General features: G+C 43.2%; 1 protein-coding gene across 2 annotated transcripts in view; it reads left to right on the top strand.

Moving 5' to 3' along the window:
• DPYSL4 (dihydropyrimidinase like 4) overlaps window positions 1-27,594 on the top strand; it is a 257,621-nt gene that overhangs the window by 117,501 nt on the left and 112,526 nt on the right. For both annotated transcript variants that reach the window (XM_086922540.1, XM_086922541.1), the window contains exons 7-9: window positions 7,017-7,085; window positions 7,204-7,324; window positions 17,361-17,517. In XM_086922540.1, coding sequence (XP_086778666.1) covers window positions 7,017-7,085; window positions 7,204-7,324; window positions 17,361-17,517 — 347 coding nt within the window. The remainder of the gene's footprint in view (window positions 1-7,016; window positions 7,086-7,203; window positions 7,325-17,360; window positions 17,518-27,594) is intronic.

Raw genomic sequence — 27,594 nt, 5'->3', positions numbered from 1 at the left:
TTTTCTAGCAGCATTGATAAAATAATATGCCTTTAGTGGCCAATGCAAAAATAACAGTTGATGGACAGAATGCAGAACAATGTCATACATTCACCCCAGTACAAGGATCGGGCCTAAATCTATCGTTTTTTTGCACTCCACACCACCCCAGTTCAGACATGGCCATACGCAAATCAGCCTTGACCCTGTGCCTCATGGGAACAGTCCAGCCCGAACTGTCAAGCCATGTCTTTCCTGGACCGGAATCAAGCATCCTAGGGCCGGTTTCTGGCTATCAGCCATCTTCAGCCAGGATAGCTTGACTCCAGTAGTGTGGAGAGCATGGGACTCACGTCTGAACATACCCATCCCACTCGGGGTGAGAAATGCAAAAATAACAGTTGATAGACAGAATGCAGAACAATGTCATACATTCACCCCAGTACAAGGATCTGGGACTAAATCCATCGTTTTTTTGCACTCCACTCCACCCCAGTTCAGACATGGCCATACGCAAATCAGCCTTGACCTTGTGCCTCATGGGAACAGTCCAGCCCGAACTGCCAAGCCATGTCTTTCCTGGACCGGAATCAAGAATCCTAGGACCGGTTTCTGGCTATCAGCCGCCTTCAGCCAGGATAGCTTGACTCCAGTGGTGTGGAGAGCATGGGACTCACGTCTGAGCATACCTATCCCACACGGGGTGACAAATGCTAAAATAACAGTTGATGGACAGAATGCAGAACAATGTCATACATTCACCCCAGTACAAGTATCTGGGCCTAAATCCATCGTTTTTTTGCACTCCACACCACCCCAGTTCAGACATGGCCATACGCAAATCAACCTTGACCCTGTGCCTTTTTTTTGCATTTTTTTTTTTTTTGCATTTAGTTGCCAATGCAGCAAAAAAAGTGACCTTGTGACACAAGAGCTCACTTTGTGGTCTCTTGCTTCATTTTCTGATGTTGTTGATTTGTCACTGTTGTAATGTTGTTCCAGTCTATGAAAAAAAATTGTTTTACCACAGTTTTTGGTCATGCACCACAGCGATATTTTTAGTCACGTGCTAAAACCATGCAGCTTTACAACATATACAAACATTGATAGTGTGGTCGTTGTGAAACACCCTTAATCAGCCTATGGCGGGAAATAGGCGAAAAATGAAATAGGCCATGATTTGCACAAACATAGGCTCATTTTGTGATACTCTAAATGAGGCCCAAGTCATGGGCTAACGTTGTCCAACCTCGGCCGCACACTAGCAAGTTGGCTAAAGTTGGCTAAATGCCCTTTAAATGCCCTTTAAATGGTGATGGATATGAATTGTGGAGTATCTTGTACAATGATTGGATAAAGCCTTGGTATGTTCCACTGTAGATGGGATAGACCCATGATGTACACTGCGTGGTGACTGAATAGGATGATAAACATTTTGGGTACCTGGTATTGTGGAAGCATCCTGCCATAGGGTACTCTAACTGGTGAATAGCCAGAACTGTATGTTAATCCACATGGTGATGTATTAGAACTGTGGGCTACCTAGTGTAGTGACGTGCTACAACTGCTGGATAATCCATTTTGTGCTAGCATAAGGAAGGCCTCCACCCGGATCCAGCGGCGAGGGGTAGGTGCGATTATCGCAGCTCAGGGACTCCCAACCATGCGGTGGAAGATCTAAACTGAAGCTTTACCCGCTGGATACTGTTGTTATCTGACTGTTACTAAATTTAGGTTTGACAGCTTAACACAGGTTTCAATAGGAAGAAGGGTAATATAGGAATGTTCTCCCTTCACCCCTAATTGTTGTTGTACCCACACCAGCGTACACACACTACACATTAGGGAATTAGAGTAGACAGTTCACTTCTAGTTTCTTGCGATATAGTCACATAGGTCCTGAAGAATCGCTTGTTAAATTGACGCTAGCGAGAAACATGTTGACTGGACAATATTAAGATCCGGAGGATCTTTGGAAACATAATATTCCAGCACTCTCCTCTAGAAACCAGTTTTAATAAAAGCAGCGGACCTTCTGAATAAATCATTCCCGGTACCCCTACCTTTATTTTAACTCACTCCTCAACATCTACCTTCTATTCTGGCCCCATACCAGCACTTCATCCATACGGCTATTGGAAAAAGATCTCCGCCAAAGAGCCCCTCTATGAGGTGTTGCCCGTTGGGTATTGCACCGCCGACCCAACGAGGAGCAGGCCCAAATGATGAAGCATGACACCTGAAAGGGTGTTTGAGGGCATTAAATCCAACAAAATGGATCCCCAGGGTTAACCTCGAGCTACCCTTCCATTATCATTCGCATCACTATATTTATCCCCTCTTTCCCTTAGGAACAGTACGGCAATCTTTGCATATAAGCATAAAGGAAGGCGCCATAAGCTCTCTTATGATATACAAAAATCCTTGGTGTTCTCAAGCTAGAAATTGGAAAATGTCCTGGACAAAGTCTTGAGCATTTATGTAAAAATTCATGTCAGCGAGGTAGTCCCTGTTTAATTTTGGAATGTTTTGCATTATGTTACATTCCCTTAGAATACTGCCATTTTGGTGATGTGTTTTACATATAGTTTTCTTTATCATGCAACATGTAACGTTTTTATAGTGCATTCAGTGCATTCAGTGAACGGAGTTACTGCCTAGGTGTCCTGCCGAATTCAGGTTGTGGGTGAGTGTTCATGCTGAAGGCTGTGGGAAATTCTTGCAGAGGCTGTGAGCACATCATAAAAGTGTGCAGACTACATGCAAATCCAGTGTTTGGCTTCTCCGCAGAGTGATTATAGCGACGCTCACATATGTACCAACTTTGGACCAGATGTTCGAGCACATTTTCCCATAGACACAGAATGGAATAAACTGTTTGATATATCTGGCCCTTTATTTGCAACTCTATGGTAAAGTGTGTGAAGAAGTGCTTCACTGTGGAAAGATTGACAGCACCAAAAGAAAAGAAAATGCATCCTTACAGGTGTCGGAGGGATGGTGAAGTGGGGTAGATAAAAGGCCTTACGTGCAGCAGAGAGTGAAAATGTTGATGAAGAGGAAAGAGATTAGATATGTGGATAGAGGATTTCAGAGAGATGGAGGGGAGAAAAAGTAAGTGTCTAATTGCACGAGAGACTGCAGAAGAAAGTAAAGGGGAGAAAGGAGAGATTTATACGCTCTGAAGACCACAGCCCTTTTCACAGACCTTGGTAAACACTAATTCAAACTCTCATATTTAAATTCTACTTATTCACACCAAAATTATTGTTATTGCCAATTCATTTGATACTGTTAACAGGCACTAGCAAAGCTAATAGGTCTGGATTTGTTTAGGTATATGTCCTTTGACATGATCTATATGTCTGGGCTTAATAGAAGAAAACTCACAAATAGATGCCAATATATTTCTTAGGTGGCAGTCAGGGCTTATAATAAAGGAGCACTTCTGGTCCAGCCCATTGCTTTATCTGATGATCCATTTAGCAATTCCTGCAGTTGCTGCAATTGCTGCAGTTCCATCTTCACTGAGTTGGACAACAACAAGTGTAAGCAAAATCAAACAAAAAAGCACAAACGGCGGCTGGTGACTTCTGAAAGTGGTAGGGCGTAAACGTTGGGGATGAGTGTTACATCACAAGCAAGCCAAGCGTGAGCAAACCCGACGGATACGGGGGAGGTCACCACAGTGAAAACTTTGAAAAAAAGAGAGGCATTTCAGTACAAAACTATTTTATGTGCAATTAGACCTGGGGTCGAGAATTTAAAAAAGTTCTTGCAACTCCTTCCTTAAACCGACCTAATTTCGTTCACAATGGTACCCTTTATAATTTGGTCTGGCATACATTTAAATCTAAGAGAAGCATCACAAAAGAGGCATTCAATGCCATTAAGCACAGTTGGGGTAACGTGGTAAAGGAAATAAGAAGGGAATAGATTTGATAGGAAAAATGCGAAGCATCGGTTAGTTCTTCTCTACAACACATGGATATTGGCCTTTTATTAAATGAAATAACATTTGCAATAGAACCGCTGCGCACACCCCCAGGGGAACTGAAGGTGCTGTTACCATCTGTTTATCAGACTCTTGCAAATGATGCACTTCCGGCGCATCCGCCATGGTTATGGACACGGGCCCCGGGGTGGAGGCTGCACACATGATGCACTCCAGTGCTTCTGAACATGTTCCAGAGATGAGGCTACTGTGGCAAATGGTCTAATCCAAGTTCATCCGAGCCTGTCATGTACTAGGTTGCAGGGGGGTAAATCGGATTCAGCCAACAACGGCCTCATGGGCACTTTCCACCAATCACCGCTCTTGAAAACTCTCTATGGTCGCACACCTTGGTCAATGTGCCAGCTCAAGTCACAGTGCTATCAGAGCCAGTGAGCCCACCCTAAACGAGTTTATCCCTAATCTGGGGAGCATGCTCTGCAAGTGATTTAGGACAGAAATAAGGAGTCCATATTTTAAAGAATTACATTCTAATAATGACATTTTAGCACAAATGTAGTATCTTACTCTCCACTGCATATAACTCAAACGTGTGCATTTGCAAACGTTGGAAGTCACCCTGGCCTGAAACACACATCACTCATTGCTTATTCCACAGGAAGACTGAAGCTTTCAAATAATGTTGACCTGAACATTTCCCCTGCTCAAAGCAGGAAAAAAGGCACTGTGAAATTCCGCTCAGAGATTGGGAATAACGTGCACAAATCATTGCCTGAACTTACATTTATCTTGCTATTCTGTATTCCAGATGTAAAAGCTGGACTGACCAGGTAACGTGTGGTGATAAAACAAGGTATTGGAAATACCACTCCCATAATTAATGCTCTTTTTTACCGGGCGGCCGGGCCACTTGTTTTGAGGCCTAAATGTTTTAAAAAGGTGACACATTTTATTTAAAAAAAACTTTGCAACATACTGTGCTTAAACACCTTCATATTTAGAGGCCCATTGCCGGCGGAGCGGTGCTAGTTAGGAACATCACAGATGCTTGCTGAAATACGATCGGTATTGTGTATATTTTTTTTACAAAAATGGACTTTCATTGGACCTCCCGGCCACCACTACATCGAGGACATCCAGGTGGGTCTCAGCGCTGCAAACCTTGTTTCGGCGCTACAACCTTAAAGAATGTGCTCACCCTGCTGAGTGGCAATAGTCTTTGGTGTCTCCAACCTCTGCTCAGAGAGCCTGCATGTGCAAAGCGCTACCAGCCTCTTCTGCGTGCTGCATGTGCCTAGCGCTACCAGCCTCTTCTCTACCAGCCTCTTTTGCGGGCTGCATGTGCATTGCGCTACCAGCCTCTTCTGCGCGCTAAAAGTGCTTGAAGTAGTAGCCCATACTGTCTTAGGATCACACTAAGCGTCACTATTACTGTGCCTTTGAGTTGAATCTCCATGAACCGCCTTGCTTGTACCCTTACAGAGAAGAGACCCGCAAGGCCAAACTGCCACGGTTCTAAGGTTGACATGAAACGCTTCTAGGTTCTGCATTTGTAAAGACAAGATCACACTGTACGTGTATAGAGAGCCAGGAATCTGATGCACGTTTGCATACTCTGACTGTATTATTCACCCTCAGCTTCCTCATATTGTCCTCCTATTCCAGAAGTGGAGGGAATTAACCTACCCTTTCTGCACACATACTTGCTGAAATACGATCGGTATCATGTGTATTTTTTTTATAAAAATGGACTGTCATTAATTGCAGTTGTGGCTCGCAATTCTTGGGGGCGGTCGGGGGTAATATAAAAAACGTACCTGATCCCAGTCCTGCGCCGCCTCTGTGTCCAATGCCTGGCCCGGTCCGGACTTCAGCAGCAACAGGTCTGGGACGGTCCGGAGCAGGACCAACTTCAGACTGCGTGGCCAGTGTGTCTCACTCTCAGGCAATCCAGACCCTGCATCAGCAGGCCAGTATTGGCTAGGGCACTGATACAGCCTGCCCACTAGGAGACCGGGGGCTGCGACGGCCTCTCGGGTTCCCCCTCCCTCGCTCTCCTACTGAAAGGTATAGTAGTGGCTGACAGTGCGCATGTATGGGCTGGTCATAAAAATGACCAGCCCAAACCCGAACATGCGCACTGGCACTATGCGTCGCTGTCAGTGACAGTCTGTCTGACTGTCACTCAAACCGCGTTGAGTGCTGTCGCAGCCCCGCCCGCACCCCCTTCAGCGGCCGATTTCTGCAGGCGCGTGTCTGTCCCAGCGGCGCTGAGCGCGAGGGTGGAGGAGTTGGGAATTGCTTATTCGCTTGCACAAATTTAGGGCAGTGTGACTAGTGGGGCAATGCCCCAGCGCCCCTAATGGACGCACCGCCTCTTAGTATGCGAAGATACTCCCGTCAGCCTTAGCGGTAATACATACGCAGCTCTCCTACAGCTGCGCACTACTCCCTGCCTGAGGGTATGGAACCACAGTATTTATATAGTCGAGCCAAAGGCTCCGTAGCACGTTTGTTTTCTGATCATAAAAAGGGATAGCTTAAAAGAGGGAATAAAAGAATTCGAAGCGAAGTTTAAAAGTCCCAGTAAATAGGAGCCGTGAGAATTAGGGGGCCCAGACAGATATTTGGGCTGACCTTGACCCGCTAGGCCTCCCCGTGGCTACCAGTCTGACCCTTGCCTTTTCCATGAAATTTACAAGGAACCACACACAATATTGACATTGTCAGTCGCTATGACCTTTGCAGCTCACAATGTTTCCTTGCGACATTGCGTTTTTATTTTAAAGACAACACAGCCTTCTCCTTTATTTAGCCCAGATTGTGTGAAGTGAAAATTCCCCGTCCTTTTGATGAGGTGGGAGGTTTGGTTTAGCATACCTCTCACATCACAAAGGCAGAGCCTGGTTACAACGCAACACAATAATTCAGTGCAACCTACCTACTTTGTTGATCAGGCTCAATACGTTTCACGCTGGATAGCAGTACCGAGACTAAAACTGTGAAATGAACCTTTAATGCTTAAGCCTGACGAGTCGATTGATTGCATCATTGACACAACTGTGTTTCTTGTGGATTTTAGGAACAAAAGCGGTTGCTGGAGCTGGGGATTACAGGGCCAGAAGGCCATGTCCTGAGCCACCCGGAGGAGGTACATATTTTAATGAAGTTCTCCCTTTACAACATGCGGAATCTCTTTTATAGATTTTGATTCATACATAAATGTTGTTGTAAATTGTAACATGAACTCTTGTTTCTTATTATCCCAGGTTGAAACTGAAGCAGTTTACCGCGCGATTACAGTAGCAAAGCAAGCCAACTGCCCCTTGTATGTTACAAAAGTAATGAGCAAAGGTGCTGCAGAAGTGATCGCACAAGCAAAGCGGAAAGGTAACTGGCTTCGGTTCATTATACAGAAATGAGTAAATGAAATTAAATCCATCACAATTTACACATTTGCTACTGATTGCAAATTAATTTGCAGTGTTTTCTTGAACATTTAAAACTACTTACCCTCACTTTACCATCAAAACTATAAGAAATAAGGATTTCCTCTTTTCATGTGCACATTTTTTTCCCCTTATTTTGCCAGTGTATCTGATGTTGAAGCTAATCAATGCAATCCAAAAATTCTATGTCCTATTTTGCTGGTTGGCTTTTATTATTCATGTTATATGCTGTTTTGCTATCTCCACCACTAAAAAGATAAGCTTTAGCCAAGCCAAAAGGTCGTGCTAAACGATCTTGTCTGTGACACTTAGGGCATGATTCCGACTTGGCGATGCGGCGCTTGGTCCACCCCGCCTCTACACTGCCAAAGCCGTGGTCAGACCACCCACCAGATTAGTAGTTTCCTCCTGTCTGGTAATTTATTTTTTTACGTTTCCATTGCGATGCCTCTATAAATGGCACTGCAATGGGAATGCCTAAAACAGTTCCTGCACGGCATGGACTGAAAAGGGGGTTTTCCCCCCCTGCATACACCCCAATGCCCCTCCTCTCTGCCAGGGTTTTCATGGTGGAGGAACTGCCATATATGCCATGGTGGAGAGGAAACTCCTAATATGCGTGGTGGGACCGAGCCTGTCCCACCAAGCATATTGTTTCCTCTTGATCACCTCAACACTGCAAGGGAACAGCGGTTACCTGGCACCTGCAGGGGAGCAATGTCAATCCAACCGCACTAATAATATTTGGTCAGTCGGGAGAGCCAGCCCCTGTCCTCCCACAAGTCTGGGGGTCCATGGACTTCCAGACTTGGAATTGAGCCAGTGCTGTTTTTCCTCGGATTGAGACCAGGCATTACGGCCACCTTGGAATGTTTTGTCAATGAAAGCATATGACCATGTATGCACCCACAAGACAACCATTTTGAAATGTGTTTTTCTTTCCTTAAAATATAACATAACACATTCAAAGATAGCTGCCTTGCATTCACGTACATGTTCACACACAGACGACCATCATGGAATGGTTTTAAATCTATTTAAAAATTGCTGCCCACTGAAGCAGCAGTAGGTGCGGTGGGAGACAAGGGTGCTGGAGGGGCTTATTAATTTCAAATAAAGCAGGGGAGATAGACACATAGATGGAGAGAATTTAGTACCTCCTTCACTGCAATACAAGGTTATGACATCAGAAGAGAAGGAAGTAACTCGTCCAATTAAAACACGGTGCTTGACGGACCCAGCATAAAAATAGGGATGAAATCCATTGAATCAGGACAGGGAATTAAAATAGACCAGAAAACGATCAAATCATGAGAAAGGGGCAGACACAAATCCTAATCTATTTTAGATATAGAGATAAAATAGGTTTGTTTGCCAACATAAAGCTAAACTTGTCGGTAGATGAGACGAAATGACTAGATGCCTCACCCCTGCTTCAGCACAGGATAAAAATGCTTGGCACAAATTCAGCAATGCCTTGAGGGTAAATTCTAAAGACTTCTGTATTTGCCAGTCAGTCAACCCACTTTATTCGATTAATTAAAATCATAAAAGTACAATGCAAAACACAAAACAACAATATTATCTTTCAATACAAATGGGCAGCATAAAAATGTATACAATTTCTACACAAAATATATAATTAATTGAAACTTAAAAGAATATATCAGATAAGAACAATTACAGTAAGATAAAATTCAAAATTCAGAAAACTGAATGTTTCAATCGTCATAGGGAATCTTTTTTTCCTAAGGTGGACAGCAGCAACAAGATAACTGGCAATGTTAAAAATATTCCAGGTGTTATCTTACAATTGAAGGTACATTAGAGCTGGTCTGACCTGCAAAATCCCTTTCCCCTCAGGAGCGGAATTAAAAACCTCTTCCTAATGTCAGCATAAAAATAACAAAACATTATAAAGTGCATAGTGTCCTGAGGTGAAAAATTGTCGCAATTGCACGGGCTATATCTTCTGGTTTACACCAACCAGGGAAATTTCCCAAGAAAAAGTGAATTAAGTTAAATCGAAACCTGGTCAGAAGCTAGCGATGGAAGGGCTTAGTCACACTTCTCAGATAGGGCTCTATTGATGGCAAGGAAATTGTTAAATAATGAGCCCTAACCAAAGGTTTTTGTATTTCCTGATCCTCCCGTTCCAACCTCAGTATTTTCAAGAACTGTGATTTCACCCATTTTACATCAATTTTCTTGATCCCTTTTGGGGCATTATAAATATCATGGCGCCCTAATTTAATGAACATATCCTTAACGTACGACAACCACTGGATACTGATGGTTCAACGTTAGCTCTGGATTGAGCCAGGTTTTCATCCAACAAACCAAGAGAGCCAATCTCACCAGATCAGTCACATACCCCATCCCCAATTCCTGATGAATGGCGTAAGTTGGGGATGATTGGGAGACAGACAAAAGGGAGCGTAATAATTTGTTTTCAGTCAACTGAACTCCTTCCAATTGCTTGTAACCCCAAATGGCAGCGCCATATGTAGCGATAACCAAACATTTCGACCTTTAGATGGCAAGAATTGCCTCAAAAGGCCTGGCTCTCAATCGGCGCGAGAAGGCCAGTAGCACTGACGGCGATCTCACTACTGCATTCATTTTAGCTTTAAACTGGGGGACCCAAAAGCATCTGTCTTTGAATAAAACCCCCAAATATGTAAAAGCAGTCACTCTGGTGACCTCAGCTCCATTGCATAAAAAAAGTTTTGACTTTATTCTTTTGTTGACCCATTATCAGGACGTGTGATTTTGAGATGTTTACCACCAGATCCAGGGATTTCATAAAAATCCCAAATGCGTCCAAGAGTCTCTGAAGGCCTATGTGAGTTTGAGATAATAACACGGCATCATCCGCCTATAGGAGGAGCGTAATGGTCCTATTTCCTACATGCAGGATGTCAATGCTTGCCTTATCCAAGGTTTTGTCTAGGGCGTTAATGTAAAGCGTAAAAAGTAATGGTGCCAATATACAGCCTTGGCGAACACCTCTACCAGACTTAAAGTCTCTTGTGCATTTGCCGTCCTGAGTAACCCTAACAGCTGCCAAAAGGTCCCGATGTAGATCTGCTAAAAAATAAACCAGACGAGGATCAATCCTTATGTCAAGTTAAATGGACCAGAGCTTCGATCTGTTTACCAGATCAAAAGCTGAGGAAAGATCCATGAAGCCCATATACATGAAACCTTTTTTCGCAACAGTGTATTTGCTGGTCAGTAAATATAGGTAAAGGCACTGGTCCATAGTGCTTCTGCCTTGTCTAAAGCCATACTGAAGATTGGATAAAATCCCATTATCGTTTACCCAATCCGTGACTTTGGCCAGAATCACCTTACCTAAAATTTTAACGGCAGAGTCAATCAATGAAATAGGTCTATAAAACCTTGGATCCCCTCTCTGACCCTTTTTAAAAACCGGTATAATAGTAGACTGGGACCAAGATGCGGGGAACCCCTGGACAACTGTGGCATTGAACACATTTGCTAAAATTTTAGCCCAAAATTTAGGCTCAACTTTATAAAAGTCGGCAGGAACACAATCAGGGCCGGGTGCCTTATTACTAGATGTGTCTATTATTGCCCTCTCGATGTCCTCCTCTTTAAAAACCAACAGAGGTAAATCATCACAAGTATCTGAAACTATGAAAGGCTCGTGAGCCTCATTTGACCCATAAATACGTTCGAAGTGAGATAGCCACTGCTCCTCTGGGATGTTAGTTTCCAGGCCACCATTCTCCTGCCCAGAGAGAAAAGTTCTGTTTACAATAGCCCAAAACTATGAGCTATCCTTCAAAATTTCCACAGACATTACGGCATTCCAGGCCTCTGATTTAATCTCATTTTTGCAGGTATATACTGCTAGTTTATATTGTTTTCTGAGACTAACTATCTGCTCCCTGTCTCTTGGTTTATTTTTCAGGGCTTGTATTACATTTTGATGGGCCCTAGAGCATTTAACGTCAAACCACCTTTCACCTGGGTTAGGCCTGGGCTTACTTATAACCGTCAAATCAGTTGCTACCTGGCCACAGATAACTTCAAAGGCTCTAATGACCTCGTCCTTTGGAGTGAAATAATCCACACACTGTGCAATATCATTTTTAGCCTTCCTACATAAATTAGCAAAAAAAGATTCAGGGACTACCTTAGACCATTTGAGCCTCCTCTCCTGATCTCTAATTACCACAAGGTTGGCTCCCCTGTCCTTGCCCGGAGAGCACAAAAGGTCCATATCTTTATCTTACTCCAGGATAACTGGGCTATGGTCGCTAAAGGGAGACAACCTCGCATTATAAAATACTACATTCCCTAGCAATGAGCGGGACAAAAATATGTAGTCAATGATGGTCTCCCTACCCCGGCCTTAAATGTTGGTACCCTCTCAGTTGGATCCTGGAAACCCGGTTCAAAGAGATCAGCTCCTAACGGGAGATCCTCCAGAGCCTCCCCCTTAAGTGTATGCTCAAAATGGGGTAGCGTCGAATAATCAAGACCAAAGGAATCATCGATTTGGCAGTTCAAATCACACAGGTGAACATTAAAATCGCCCATAAGTATGGTGTAATAAAAAGTGGATTGCTGTGATCTATACGCTTCTAAAAAACTTTTCAAATAAGAAAGATGTTCATTTCTGGAATCACATTCCCCAGAATTATAGAAGTTGATTAACAATATTTTAGGATGATTAGGAGTACTTAATTCTGCTATCAAACTATTATGGGAGATTACCTTCAACAGCTTTACAGACCCTTTTATCTTTAGGGAGAAAAGGAGCATTAACCCTCCCTTGGCTCTTCTTGCCGACGTAGGTCGGGCGACTTCTGTATTTAAATATATAGTGTATGAATACTCTGTATTGCTTATTGTAAGTCAATTAGGGTTTAAAAGACAAGATGTATGCTTACATTGTTGCCTGCATTTTTCTCTGTGGGTGTTAACAGTTCTAGTTAAGAGTAACTCTGCCTTGTTACAAGTTGTTTTTCAATCTTTTGATTCTGCTCAAATAGGTTTGTGTCTGATGTACAATGACCAATACACAAAACAGGATGTGCAGGTTGCACACCAAATGGTTTGTGAATGGGTATTCAATTTGCATTCTATGTGATTATAGGTCGCATTGCAAAATGCTCATTCACAGTTGGTCTCTAAATGACCACCTTATTATCATTAATTGGGGAGATTACTGTTGAACTTGGCCCTCTCTGCAGGGTTATACCCAAACTTTTTACCTTAACACTCCTGTTTTCTTAACCCATTGTTTTGGCTCGTAGGACTCTGTGCACTTTTCACACTGCCAACCAGCCCTAAAGTGCTTGTGGTCTCACCTTTAAACATGATAAAATTGGCTTAATCCCAATTGGCACATCTGTCCTTAGTAAAGTGGTAATACATGTATCCAGGCCCTGTACATTAAATGCTACTAGAGGGTCTGCACCACTTATTGAGCTTTTTTCAACATGTCTCAGGCCTGCAATTGCAGCCTTTGTGTGCATTTTAAACTGCCATTTCAACCTGGCCTTTTGCCATGCCTAAACCTTCCTTTTGGGCATGTACTCTTAAGTTCTAATGTCCTGGTAGTGAAAAACTGCTAAATTAATTTTTCACTATTGCATGGCCTACCTCTCCCAGAGGATAACATTGGATTACCTTATTACATTTAAATAAACGATAACCTTTGGTCGGGAGCAGGTAGGGGAGTCATGTTAGGTGACAGAAGAATTGTAACTTAAAACCCTCTTTAAAAAAGAAACTATTATTAAAATGTCACTTTTAGAAAGTTGGTATTTTCTTGTCCTTGCCATTTGGTGCCTGCAGCATGTGTTCTTGATTACATGACTTGGTGTATTTGGCAGTAGGCCTTTGCGCATGACTCCCAGACAGCATTACAATAAAGGGTCTGTGGTTTGGCAGGATGGGCCATCATGGCTAATGTAGGGTGGAGCAGTCAACTACCACACTTGTACTTCAAAGGCACTAGCCCAGCTCACAGACACAGGAATTCACACTGGCCTATTGTGCCACTAAACAGACTGAGACCATGGAAAGGAGACAGGAAGTTCCAGACACATCTGTGGCTTAGGGGCAAGTGGCAGAGCATACAATTGTCTCCCTTAGTAGGGAGATAGACTCAGAGGGTAGATTTGTGATCCCTAAGGAAGGAAGTCGTCACTTCTATCAGGTCCCAGTAAATGGGATCCTGTCAATGCTCTCATGGACCATCCAGACCATGGTAGTGTAAAGGATGGTTAGTACACCTGACAGGTGTGTAGGGTAATGCAGGCCGAGGAGTTGGCCTATTTTCACCCTGTGGTACTGGTATCCATTGAGTGGATTGGAAGGCAACCTAGAGGAGGGCAATAGTTAGTCCCCAGATGCCCATTGACTGCATTCTGAGAAATGAGCTTCCACTGGTGTTAGAAGAGTTGGGAGGGATTGCCGCTCAGGGAGCCTTGGAAGCTCAGGTTTCTGGGGGCACCACTGTTAGCAGAGGGTTTAGAGGCCCTGATGGAAGGGTCTTGGAAGGAAAGGTTCACCCCTGACACTTGTTCAACACCAGGTTACAGATTCTTGGCTGGAGAACCAATCTCAAGCAACCACCACTAGACTGATGGGAAGGAGAGTGGAAGAAGGGTGCTTAATACCCTGGGATATTACTACTACCCTGAGAAATCTCAGAGGTCATAGAACCCTCAGGGGCTCCTAGGGAACTGCTTGCCAGGCCCAAGGCTGGGAGTGAGACCTGCCCAAGGTCCCCGTTTGGAGCTCCTACCTGGCAGTGGATGGCCTGGGTCCTGGCTCCTGACAGCTGTCAGTGACCTCTGATGGTAGCTGTCCTTTTGAGCAAAATTTTCTTTGGGGTGGAGACAGGTGTCCGGTCCAAGGGGCAGAATGGGCCACATCACTTTCTTGATAATGGAGGTATTTTCCTCCTACTGGGATGCATCTGTGAGCCAGTTAAGGTTAGATGCTATACAGATAGGTCCACAAATGAGAATCAGGGTTCCTCATGGGTCAGTCATGTGGCTCAGGAGACTTTAGACAGCGGGATCCAGATGAGTTCAGAGGGGCATGGAACTGGTAAGTGTCTCTGCAGTAGAGGGCCATGGTCCACGTTCTTTCACCTAAGCAGGAAGCCCATTGAGGTATTGGTCAGTCTACCTTGCTTTTGGCTGGAAAGGGGTCGCGTTGGACTTGACCCTGTCTGCTGGGTCATCCCTAAATGTTTTGCCTTAACCCTCCTGTTTTCTGGACCCGTTTGTGTTGGCTTTTAAGACCCTGTGCACTTTACCCTTCCTAACCAGTGCTAAAATGCTTATGCTCTCTATGTAAACAGGGTGAAACTGGCTTAGCCCAATTGGCATACAAATGTACTTCTATGTCCCAAGTAAAGCGGAACTACATGCTTCCTTGGCATGAAATTTAATTGCTACTATTCGGCCTGCAGCACTTATTATGCTACCCATCAAGTAGCCTTTTTAAACATGTCTTAGGCCTGCCTTTACAGCCTACTTGCTGTAGTCCATCCTTCTATTGCCAGTGATCAAGGACGATGATGTCGGAAACATGTTTGGCGCTTGTTTGGTGGGGGAGGCTGGCTCAACTGCTGTCCTCACAAAGGAGGTTTTAACTCCCCGGGTGCAGGCTTTCCTCAGAGGGCTTCCTTTTATTTTGTACATGTATATATATATATATATATATATATATATATATATATATATATATATATATATAATTTTTTTTTGATCAAGGCGACTGGTTCGCTGAAACGCGTTGGGCTGTTCCATATATCTTTGTTTTGGAACCGATGTAAATTAAAAACTTGAAAAGTACACCCGACTGCTGGAGTAATTGACAAAGACGAGTTACCTGAACGGAGTGCATCTGCACAGTTTCTACTGTGCTTCGTGAAAGGCAAAGAAGAAAATTACCAAAAAATCATAAAAAGAACAAAAGAAGAAGAAAAAACACACAAAAAACAAAAAACAAAAATAAAAGTGAGATAATCCCCAAAAAGAAGGAAAGAAAAATGACTCTAGCAGTGGAAATGAAGAGAACAATTCCCACTGAAGGGATCAAAACAAAAGATTGTAATTGAATAGACTCACTAGAGAGTATTAAATCTCCAAAAGAGATCCAAGAACTGAAACAAAAGTGGGACTGCGCTAAAAGGATTCAAACAGAACCAAAAACAATAATAAGGGGTTATTACCATCTGAAAATCTAGTGGTATAAATCCAACCTGCTGACCTTTTTTATATAAAAACTACAATATCCACAATGCAATGCATTTGAAACACAGGAAGTGAGGTAACACATATATTTTTTTTGAATGCTTTAAATGATTTGAAAAAAATTTGAAAAGTTGATCGTGAGCAAGATGCTTGTAGCATCGAAACGCGTAGATCATCCGCTTTCATTCTAAAAAGATCGAAATAAACCAGATTGTGGAAATCCAGAAGGTGTGCGCCCAAATTCTTTGGTGGAAACGAAAGAAGTGTGGAATATGTAACGGCGTGGTTCTGCCGTAGGGATACGCACCTGCGATGAGCGCTAAACGGCCTGGGAACCTTGAACTGGTGGGGATATATATATCTCTCGAGGTGAAACGCGTCATGGTGGATTGCAGGCTGTAATCTTTTGCACGAAATAAAACGCACTGAAAGAAACTGCACTTACTTTTGTGGTCTCGCTCCTTTCGTTGTTCTGCGCAGGAGGCAGATGGTGAATACAACGACTTTCTGGATATATATATACATGTATATATATATATACATGTACATATACATGGATATATAATGTCTTTATTTGTGTGAGAACTTGAAACCTTTACAACAGTAAAACAATAGTAGTCAATTTTCCCAAGTTAAAAGCCAAGGTTAAATCCCGGGGTTCATATACAAATACATATACATACATTAAAAATTGTGTTTACAACCTTACCTTCAAAGCAAAGTGCTACCATTTTAAGTGCCATGATATAAAGGTTCACCTAATATACTGTTGTAGTAGAATGTGAAGTAATAACATACAACCTCTATTTTAGTCTATTGTGTGGTCTCAAACCAAGTTGGTAATCGTGATAAAGTCTATTTCTGTTGATGTACCCGGCGGATTACATACACTGCTTTTTTATGTTCTTTCCATTGAAAGGTAGGTGAGTGATGGGCCAGGGGTTAGCAAGTTCATTGAGTTTGATACTGATTGAGGGTCAAGATTGGAAGGATCTGGCCATTCTTGAAGATGTCTGAGAAAAGATGATCCAGGAGAGGCAGGCATTAATCATGCTGAGCGGTAGAGAGAAAGCTTCTCCAGACAAGGCTTTTGAGAAGGATGAGGGCAGGATTTGATCCTCTTAGGGGGTTTCAAAGACAGTTGAGAATGTAGGGGAAGTTTGTGGAGGTAAAGAAATTGACGGGTTTACAGTGCAATCGAATGGGTGGTAAGGGGGATATAGGTCTAGTGTTGTAGAAGAATTATCCCATTTTCTGTATGTTTTCAGTGAAGAAAAAGTTGATAGTCTTGCAGTTTTTGATGAATTTACAGCCTGGTAGAGTTGGTGCAATGTTTGATCATCTCAAAGAGTGTTTTGCTTCTGATTGATGGTATTTGCATACTTTTTGGCTTTGGCTGATGTAATGATTTTTCTGTCTGGTGTGCAGTGAGATTTTTGTTGTTGGATGTCCTAGGTCAAATTTCTCTTTCCTTTTCTGATTGAATGTTTGCGTTCAGAGATGTCTTGGAGTACAAGGGCGCGGACCCAAAATGCCCTCCTGAATAGGCTCCCTTCTGATTTAGATTGCATGCTAAAAGTGGCCAAAGAGCACATCTTATATAATAGAATTTTGCGTATGAGCTTAGCTTACCAGCATGAGGATAGCACTGCATTTTGCCATTGATTACGTGGTGCTTTATCACATTCCACATTGTTAATCTTCAAACTAATATTTCCTTTCAAGGCACGGTTGTGTATGGAGAGCCAATTACAGCCAGTCTTGGCACAGACGGAACACACTACTGGAGTAAAAACTGGGCGAAAGCAGCAGCATTTGTGACATCTCCACCTCTTAGTCCTGACCCATCCACACCTGAATATCTCTGCAACCTCTTATCTTGGTAAGAAATGATTATTTCTGTTATATCTGCCATCTGTTGATGCAATATTACCAGTAAATGTTAAAGTGATACGATTTTTCATTTGCATTTATTAATTTCCATAACAACGTCTTATGGAGGTATGTTGTAAGTCAGGATGTGTGATGAAGCAAAAACAAGCTGAGAGCTACATTTAAAGGCAAAGACGTGTGAACTTGTTCAAAATATTTAACAAAGTGTAATATGACAGGAAATCATTCTCGTACGGAACTGCAAGCAAACGTATCTGCCGTCAACTGTCTCTAAACCAGGGCCGGCCCACGAACCCAAAGAAGCACTGGCAATATTGTTGGACCAGCCCCCCAGGAAGGATGGGGGTTGCACGTGGGAAGCGCTGCTGATTTTGTTACTCGGGCCGATATTGCAGCACTCCTGAAAAACCGGCTTCCAGTAACAAAACCGCCCCACACTGCTGCAAAATCAAACTCCCACCCTTCCGGCCTCCTGGGGAAACGCCCGATGCCCGCTATGGCCAGTCCGACCCTGCTCTAAACTTGGCAGCTTTGAGTTGAGTGGAACCCAATGTCTAATCACCAATATTAGCTTCACACGATTGTACCTTTGATTATTAAGCACATTTCCTGTTGATTATTTAACACAGTAAGAATAGTGCTAGTTAAGAGCAAATCAGGGACCACAGTCTGCACCTTGGTATGCTACAAATAACAAAGAGGGGAGGTAGAGTACAAAGATAGGATTCCTACTCCACGGGCACTGATAAATAAACAAGAAGAATCCCACTTCCAGTGTGCACCAAAAGGATGGGGAACACTCAGTGTTGTGTAAAATACCCCTCACACACCAACAGGCCCCTTGGTGTCATGCTTCATCATCGGGGTCATCGCATCCCGCTAAGGGGATGCGGCACGCTACGACCTGCGACTACGCGGGAGCGTTGACAAGGTTGACTATGTGTGGTGTGTGTTGAGTGCAAGTGAAGGGATTAATGTGAGTGAAGGGTGTGGTGAAAGGTTAAAAAGTACCTGGCTAGTGGGTGATGTGAAAAAACTTTATTCCGTACCCCTAGCTGGTGCTATTAAAAAGGTGTGCAAAAAACGTGGTTGGTTGTCTTAATTAGGGACAAAACCTCTGGTGTGCGTCGTCATGTTTCGGTACTGGTGTACCTTCTTCAGGACGGGGCACAACTTCCCAACCCTACTCACGTTTTTCTATAAAAAGTGTTATCTTAATTATCTAGAAAGTGATAACAATCTTAGGAAGGCTACAATGTGCCTACAGCGGTTCTTTCGGATCATGCAATTGCATGCCCTGAAAAAAAGGAAAAATCCATTAGGTTTGGTTACCATATAGGATTGGCTCAGACAGGTGCAGTCACCTGGAGCTCCAAACAGTTAAATAAACCTGTAAAAAAGAGACACACAAGACACACAACATGTAAGACACACTTAAGGCTTTTGTTTATATTCATTATTTTTGGACATACTCATGGTCATTGTAGTATATTGCCTCATGAGCAAATCCTGGACATCAAGGTAGGTAGGTGGATCCACAATCTATGAGGGTAAAGAAGTGGTTTCAGTGTTGTTGTTCCTTTTACTCACTGTTTAACTCCACACTACATCTGGATAACTGGGAGTTGCGTTTGCTGCAATATACTCACGAAATCCGCCTAAATTGGCCTCCTTCTACCACCCTGTGCTGCTCCGCTGTGAATGCATAGGCAAGCTGCTTGGCGGTATATATTGAGGATTTTGGTGTTATCTCATTCGTTAATTGGCGGAAATGGCAGGTGACCTTATAAGGCACATCCGTGTCGCCACCTATCGTATACATGTGTACTGACCACATGTAACATGTATCCCTTTCTCATACGTTAATTACCGGGTTTCAGGTTGTCCAAATAAGGACTTTCCGCTCCCCAGCCACTCATGAGCTTGTGCACCGATTCCTGTTGCCACTGGTCCTTTCTGCGCATGCTCGGATCGTGTACTTTTCTGAAAAAGGGAACGCGCATGCGCACAAGCGTATTTTTTGCGCCTCGGTTAACTAGTTTTTTGGGCGCATGCGCGGTCGTATCTATGTACGGCACTGATCACTAATGCTGTATAGTACCTCGAGCTATTAGAGGTTTTGCCCTGAAGAACTGTTTTATTGTTTAGTCGCTACTCAGAGTATGCCAAGGGGTGAATTAATAATCTGTTTTTCTTGTGAACAGAGGCATGAATGGAAATGTTAAATACACTCTCCTCATCCATTTGTGTACGTGTTTCTTCTATAACAAGTTCCATTCATTTCACTTAAATCGCCGTTTGGGAAAAAAAACATCAGGATGTTATCAGTTTTATGGCCTCTTTCTTTGCTGCAACATACAAAGGGGGATTTTAATTACGTTCTAGTATCCCAATTATGGTCAGGTGATTTGGCTCCATGGGATATCGTCATTGAGACCTGTGACATGGGTTCCCAAGCGGAACACCCATCGTTGTTCTTTCTGGAACAGGCCTGTTTCAGAGGGTAGACGTTCGATAACTGTCCAGCGTAAATCATTAATGCAGTGCTGGCGTTCCAAAAAATGTGATGCCATCTTGGTCGTCGTTTTTTTGCAGCGTATGTTGCTTTTGTGTTCCCCTATCCTCACTTTGACGGGTCGGGTGGTCATACCTATATATTCCAGACCACACGGGCATGTTATCATGTAGACCACGTTTTTTTCTGTTACAATTGGAAAATTGGCGTTGTTCCCATGATGTGCCATTTCTAAAGGTTAGGGTTTTGCTTTTCTGAGTTTGGTGACAGCAGCTGCAGTCCCCACAGGGGAAGTGTCCTTGGACCCCCGTCACATTCTGTCTTCCAGTGGGGTTTTCTCGTGGTCTAGTGTGTACCACAATGTCCTTAATGTTTTTGCCCCTCCGATGTGCATGCATTGGTTTCTCAAAATCTAAGTCTCCACAGTTCAATATTCCCCAGTGTTTGTTAATGACTTTCGATACCTGGTTTGATATGGAAGTATATGTTGTCACACAGATAGGTCTTTTGTTTTCTCCTTTGTCTTGTGGATTGTTCTCTAGGAGTGCCTCCCTGTGATTGTTTTTTGCGTGTTTCATCGCTTTGTCAATGGTTTTGACAGGGTATTGTCTTTGTATAAGTTTGGATTTTAAGTCTTTTGCCTGTTTGTTGAATTCGTTCAATTCTGTACAGTTCCTTCGTAGTCTTAAGAATTGTCCATATGGTAGGTTCTCCCTTAGATGCCTGGGATGAAAACTATCGTATCGCAACAAACAGTTCCTGGAGGTGGGTTTGAAGTGGGTAGTGCTTTTCAGCCTTCCATCCTCGGTGTATATGTTCAGATCCAAGAAAACCATTGATGTGTTGGAGATAGTACTGGTAAATTTAAGGTGCTCATTCTGGTTGTTTAGCCAAGCTACAAAATTCGTGGCACTGTTTACATCCCCATTCCATATGATGAAGATATCATCTATGTACCGTTTCCAGGTGTTGATCTGGGAACGGTATGGATTATTTTCATGTAGGATCTTATGCTCTTCCAAATGGTGGACGTATAGTCCCGCTAGACTTGGGGCAAAAGTACTACACATGCTCGTTTCATGGGTCTGTAGGTATAGCGTCTCTTTATACTTGAAGAAGTTGTCTTTCAAGGCCATGGTGATGCATTCAAGGACCAGGTTCCTTGGTGTCTGGTACTTCCATGTATTACTTAAGAGCACCTCCTCTATGATCTGTAGTGTCTCTTCATGAGGCAGGCTTGTATATAAGCTCTCCACGTCGAGGCTTACTAGGAGCTGTGCAGATGGATCAAATTCCTTCTCTTCCAAAAGTTGTAGGACCGCTTTGGTGTCTTTCAAGTATGTGCTTGTTGCTTGTACCATTGGTCTAAGGAAAGCATCCGAGAATTTCGACAATGGCTCCAGAATCGACCCAATCCCGGAAACAATGGGTCTTCCCGGTGGATTTTCGATGTTCTTATGTATCTTCGGGATACAGTAGAAGTATGGTATTTTCGGAGTAGGTTGTTGTAGGAAATCCGCTTCCTTTTTACTGAGCCAGTCATGGGCTAGGCCTTCCTCTACCATGCTGCAGATCCGGGTCCGAAGTCCTTCCGTTGGGTCTCTCTCCAACATTTTATAGTTCCGTTCATCCGACAATAAACGTTGGCACTCTTTATCATATGCCTCAAGGGTTTGTAACACTATCGCCCCCTCTTTGTCTGCTGGTTTTATAACGAGCTCACTGTTGGTTGTCAGTTCTCGTAGGGCTTGCTGTTCATCACCACTTGTGTTATAGAAGACGTTCTTCCCTTGTGTATTCAGTTGGTTGACCTCTGTGATCACTGCCTTTTCAAAGGTTAGGATTTCTACGGGAATTGTAGAATCAGGTGGAGTAAAGGTTGATTTTAACCTCAAACCAGTGTCTGTTTTATCTTCTGGTATAGGCTTGTCTTTGAAAAAGGCCTGTAGTTTTAGTTTCCTGAAGAAATCCTGTAACTCCATGTTGAGTTTGAAGATATCTGGTTTCTGAGTTGGTACAAATCCCAGGCCTTTGTTTAGAACAGTCTTCTGTGTCGCTGTTAATATAATGGGTGTGAGATTCACCACTAGGTCCCTCTCTTGCTGGTTGATGGCTGGTTGGGAAGTGATCCCGTCATGCTCCGGGTTGTTCGGGCGTTGAGCTGCTCCTGGTCTTCCCAAGCGACATTGTTGCCTTTCCGGTTCTTCCCTCGTGTGTTCTGGCGTGCCCCTAAAAAACGTTGTTGTGGCCCTCCATAAGGTTGTTGCTGTCCATAATAACCATCGCTGTATTCTTGGTTCCACATTGGTCCAAACTGAAAAGGGTTGAATTGTGGTGGGCCCATGAATTGTTGGAAATGATTTTGTGGTTGATACCCACGCCATCCCCTTTGTCTAGGGAATTGTTGCCTCCTCTGTCTCCAACCTCCTCTGCGTTGTCTGTTTCCTCTGTTACCGCTTAAATTGGAACCTGAGGAGCCATTATCAGAAGTGTCACTGTCCGCGTCACTGTAAGTGTTTTTGGGGACATAATCCACCTTTGTGTATGGATATGCATTTTCGGGGGTAAACTTGGCCACATCCTTAGTTAATTTGTTGGTTTTACTCTGTTTCAGATTAAACTCGAAGTCAGTCATTTGTTGATTTAATTCTTCGAGTCTAGTTTTCAGCTCTTCCGGTGAAATGTATGTTTTCAGTTGGACCTCTATTTTATTTATTTCAATTTTGAGTTCCTGTGTGATCCTGGCAGCTGTTTTAATTATGAGTACTAACCAGTCTCTTGAACAGTGGGTATGGGTAGTACTTTTGCCCCAAGTCTAGCGGGACTATACGTCCACCATTTGGAAGAGCATAAGATCCTACATGAAAATAATCCATACCGTTCCCAGATCAACACCTGGAAACGGTACATAGATGATATCTTCATCATATGGAATGGGGATGTAAACAGTGCCACGAATTTTGTAGCTTGGCTTAACAACCAGAATGAGCACCTTAAATTTACCAGTACTATCTCCAACACATCAATGGTTTTCTTGGATCTGAACATATACACCGAGGATGGAAGGCTGAAAAGCACTACCCACTTCAAACCCACCTCCAGGAACTGTTTGTTGCGATACGATAGTTTTCATCCCAGGCATCTAAGGGAGAACCTACCGTATGGACAATTCTTAAGACTACGAAGGAACTGTACAGAATTGAACGAATTCAACAAACAGGCAAAAGACTTAAAATCCAAACTTATACAAAGACAATACCCTGTCAAAACCATTGACAAAGCGATGAAACACGCAAAAAACAATCACAGGGAGGCACTCCTAGAGAACAATCCACAAGACAAAGGAGAAAACAAAAGACCTATCTGTGTGACAACATATACTTCCATATCAAACCAGGTATCGAAAGTCATTAACAAACACTGGGGAATATTGAACTGTGGAGACTTAGATTTTGAGAAACCAATGCATGCACATCGGAGGGGCAAAAACATTAAGGACATTGTGGTACACACTAGACCACGAGAAAACCCCGCTGGAAGACAGAATGTGACGGGGGTCCAAGGACACTTCCCCTGTGGGGACTGCAGCTGCTGTCACCAAACTCAGAAAAGCAAAACCCTAACCTTTAGAAATGGCACATCATGGGAACAACGCCAATTTTCCAATTGTAACACAAAAAACGTGGTCTACATGATAACATGCCCGTGTGGTCTGGAATATATAGGTATGACCACCCGACCCGTCAAAGTGAGGATAGGGGAACACAAAAGCAACATACGCTGCAAAAAAACGACGACCAAGATGGCATCACATTTTTTGGAACGCCAGCACTGCATTAATGATTTACGCTGGACAGTTATCGAACGTCTACCCTCTGAAACAGGCCTGTTCCAGAAAAAACAACGATGGGTGTTCCGCTTGGGAACCCATGTCACAGGTCTCAATGACGATATCCCATGGAGCCAAATCACCTGACCATAATTGGGATACTAGAACGTCATTAAAATCCCCCTTTGTATGTTGCAGCAAAGAAAGAGGCCATAAAACTGATAACATCCTGATGGTTTTTTTCCCAAACGGCGATTTAAGTGAAATGAATGGAACTTGTTTCAGAAGAAACACGTACACAAATGGATGAGGAGAGTGTATTTAACATTTCCATTCATGCCTCTGTTCACAAGAAAAACGGATTATTAATTCACCCCTTGGCATACTCTGAGTAGCGACTAAACAATAAAACAGTTCTTCAGGGCAAAACCTCTAATAGCTCGAGGTACTATACAGCATTAGTGATCAGTGCCGTACATAGATACGACCGCGCATGCGCCAAAAAAACTAGTTAACCGAGGCGCAAAAAATACGCTTGTGCGCATGCGCGTTCCCTTTTTCAGAAAAGTACACGATCCGAGCATGCGCAGAAAGGACCAGTGGCAACAGGAATCGGTGCACAAGCTCATGAGTGGCTGGGGAGCGGAAAGTCCTTATTTGGACAACCTGAAACCCGGTAATTAACGTATGAGAAAGGGATACATGTTACATGTGGTCAGTACACATGTATACGATAGGCGGCGACACGGATGTGCCTTATAAGGTCACCTGCCATTTCCGCCAACTAACGAATGAGATAACACCAAAATCCTCAATATATACCACCAAGCAGCTTGCCTATGCATTCACAGCGGAGCAGCACAGGGTGGTAGAAGGAGGCCAATTTAGGCGGATTTCGTGAGTATATTGCAGCAAACGCAACTCCCAGTTATCCAGATGTAGTGTGGAGTTAAACAGTGAGTAAAAGGAACAACAACACTGAAACCACTTCTTTACCCTCATAGATTGTGGATCCACCTACCTACCTTGATGTCCAGGATTTGCTCATGAGGCAATATACTACAATGACCATGAGTATGTCCAAAAATAATGAATATAAACAAAAGCCTTAAGTGTGTCTTACATGTTGTGTGTCTTGTGTGTCTCTTTTTTACAGGTTTATTTAACTGTTTGGAGCTCCAGGTGACTGCACCTGTCTGAGCCAATCCTATATGGTAACCAAACCTAATGGATTTTTCCTTTTTTTCAGGGCATGCAATTGCATGATCCGAAAGAACCGCTGTAGGCACATTGTAACCTTCCTAAGATTGTTATCACTTTCTAGATAATTAAGATAACACTTTTTATAGAAAAACGTGAGTAGGGTTGGGAAGTTGTGCCCCGTCCTGAAGAAGGTACACCAGTACCGAAACATGTCGACGCACACCAGAGGTTTTGTCCCTAATTAAGACAACCAACCTCGTTTTTTGCACACCTTTTTAATAGCACCAGCTAGGGGTACGGAATAAAGTTTTTTCACATCACCCACTAGCCAGGTACTTTTTAACCTTTCACCACACCCTTCACTCACATTAATCCCTTCACTTGCACTCAACACACACCACACATAGTCAACCTTGTCAACGCTCCCGCGTAGTCGCAGGTCGTAGCGTGCCGCATCCCCTTAGCGGGATGCGAAGACCCCGATGATGAAGCATGACACCAAGGGGCCTGTTGGTGTGTGAGGGGTATTTTACACAACACTGAGTGTTCCCCATCCTTTTGGTGCACACTGGAAGTGGGATTCTTCTTGCACCCTGGTATGGCCGTTGCCTGCATAAGGCTGTGAGCTGTCGAATTCTGACATCTTACACTTGGCAACTAGTTTCTGTCTGTCCTCACTGTGCGGTCATCAGTCCCTGCTTGGCATCCACAAAAACAGTTGCAAAGCATTTGTGCATTCTATTGCATTTTCTCTTGTGCCTCATAAGTGTGTACTGTTTACATTGTGTATGTTATGCCCATTACGAGCTGCTTGCACTTTTGTGTGTTATGAATTGAGACAGTGCTTTTGCACAGCTGGTTACACTGGTTTTGTAAATGCAATGGGACAAATTTACAAGCCCCTTGCGTCACCGGTGTGTCACTTTTAGTGCCTTACCAGTGGGGCATTTTACTGCTCCATATTTACAAGGACAGGAAAAGCCACTCTGCCTGACTTTTCCTGTCCTTGTAAATATGGCCCCTTTGCACGCAGCACTTTGTGTGAAAGCTGTGTTCCATGGGTGTTGCTCTGGGTGTTCCCACGCAACACCCATGGAACCAGACACATTTCCAGATTTACGAGGAATCATAAATCTGGAAATGTGTGCGAATGCTACGCCTCCCCAGGGGAGGCATAGAGAGGCGCAATGAGGAGAAATGTATCAATTTCTCCTTGTTTTCCTTTCCTATTTCTATGCATGCTGCATTCTGCAGCACACATTGAAGGAGGAAATCACGTTGAATTATTGTTTATGTACAGGAAGGGTTCCTTTCCTGCACATAAACAATCAGTAAAACAATGACGTTTTACAAGTTCTATGTGTGCTAATGCAGCACATACAGAAGTTGAAAAACAGAATTTCAGATTGTTTGTGTGCAGGAAGGGAACCCTTCCTGAACAAAAACAATCTCCCTACGATGCAGGCATCCTTGAACCATGGTGCAAGGGTGCCTATGCCGGCGCATGGCTGCAGTTTGTGCAACAGTGAAGGGGGAAGCACAGAGATGCTACATATTGTTGTAAATATGTAAATATGTCACATCCCTGTGCTTTGAAAGTGACTCAGTGCGGCACTGCCAAATGGCTTGCGTTCCGCACTGAGCCACTTTCTTTTAAATCTGCCCCAATGTTTTTTGCCTGTTGGCTAATAGAGGAAATGTGTAGACAGTTTCTATTTGTTGCAGATTCAGTAACAGCCATGGCTCCTACACTCATTGGATATTCTCAAACAGGAACCAGTGATCATTCATTCTCCCAAAAGTTGTCTATCCATGAAAGAGCATCTGTCATATGCATTGTGCCCACAAAAATATCTGAAATGTTGGTTGGTCAGATAATCTGGCCTTTTGACAAATAGTATTGCACTGCTGTAATTGTCCTTAGGCAGAGTAACTTAACCACAACCATTCATTCAATTTCACACTGATTTTCCACCCATCATGTTGAAATGTGTATATTTAACTACTTAGCTTTTTTATGCCAGCAAGCAACATTTATTGGGAGAGCACTGAAAGCAGAACAAAAAAGATATGGGTAGAAGCTCACCAGACACTGGACCGTGGAATCTCCAGTTATCTTGTTCTTGTTTATCTTATGACATTCTATGATGCAATTATCCCAAATCCAATGAGGGGTGTGCAAAATTGAATATTTCTCTGCAATGACACCAAATTTAATGAAAATGTGTCAAATTACACTTTTAGCATGAAACGTTGATAGCCGACCTCTCATGTCACTTTTTTCCATGCAGAACCTTTTTTTGCATAAACAAGTCATGTGAGACATATGCAGAAGACTGTTTCGAGCAGAAAATTACTCTTTTAGTGATATTTCCTGCACAAGCCGCTCTCCCATCTGCAAAGATTATGTGAAATTATGTAATGAGAGATGTATGAATTGTACAACTTTTGGCTTCAGAATTTATTCTTCAGAGGCATACGATTAATGCAAACCTAGAGATGTATGTGGAATTTCTGCT

Source organism: Lissotriton vulgaris, chromosome 5 (assembly GCF_964263255.1).
Source record: "Lissotriton vulgaris chromosome 5, aLisVul1.2, whole genome shotgun sequence".
In the NCBI taxonomy this organism is placed as follows: domain Eukaryota; kingdom Metazoa; phylum Chordata; class Amphibia; order Caudata; family Salamandridae; genus Lissotriton; species Lissotriton vulgaris.
This window is presented reverse-complemented; position numbering and strand designations above follow the sequence as displayed.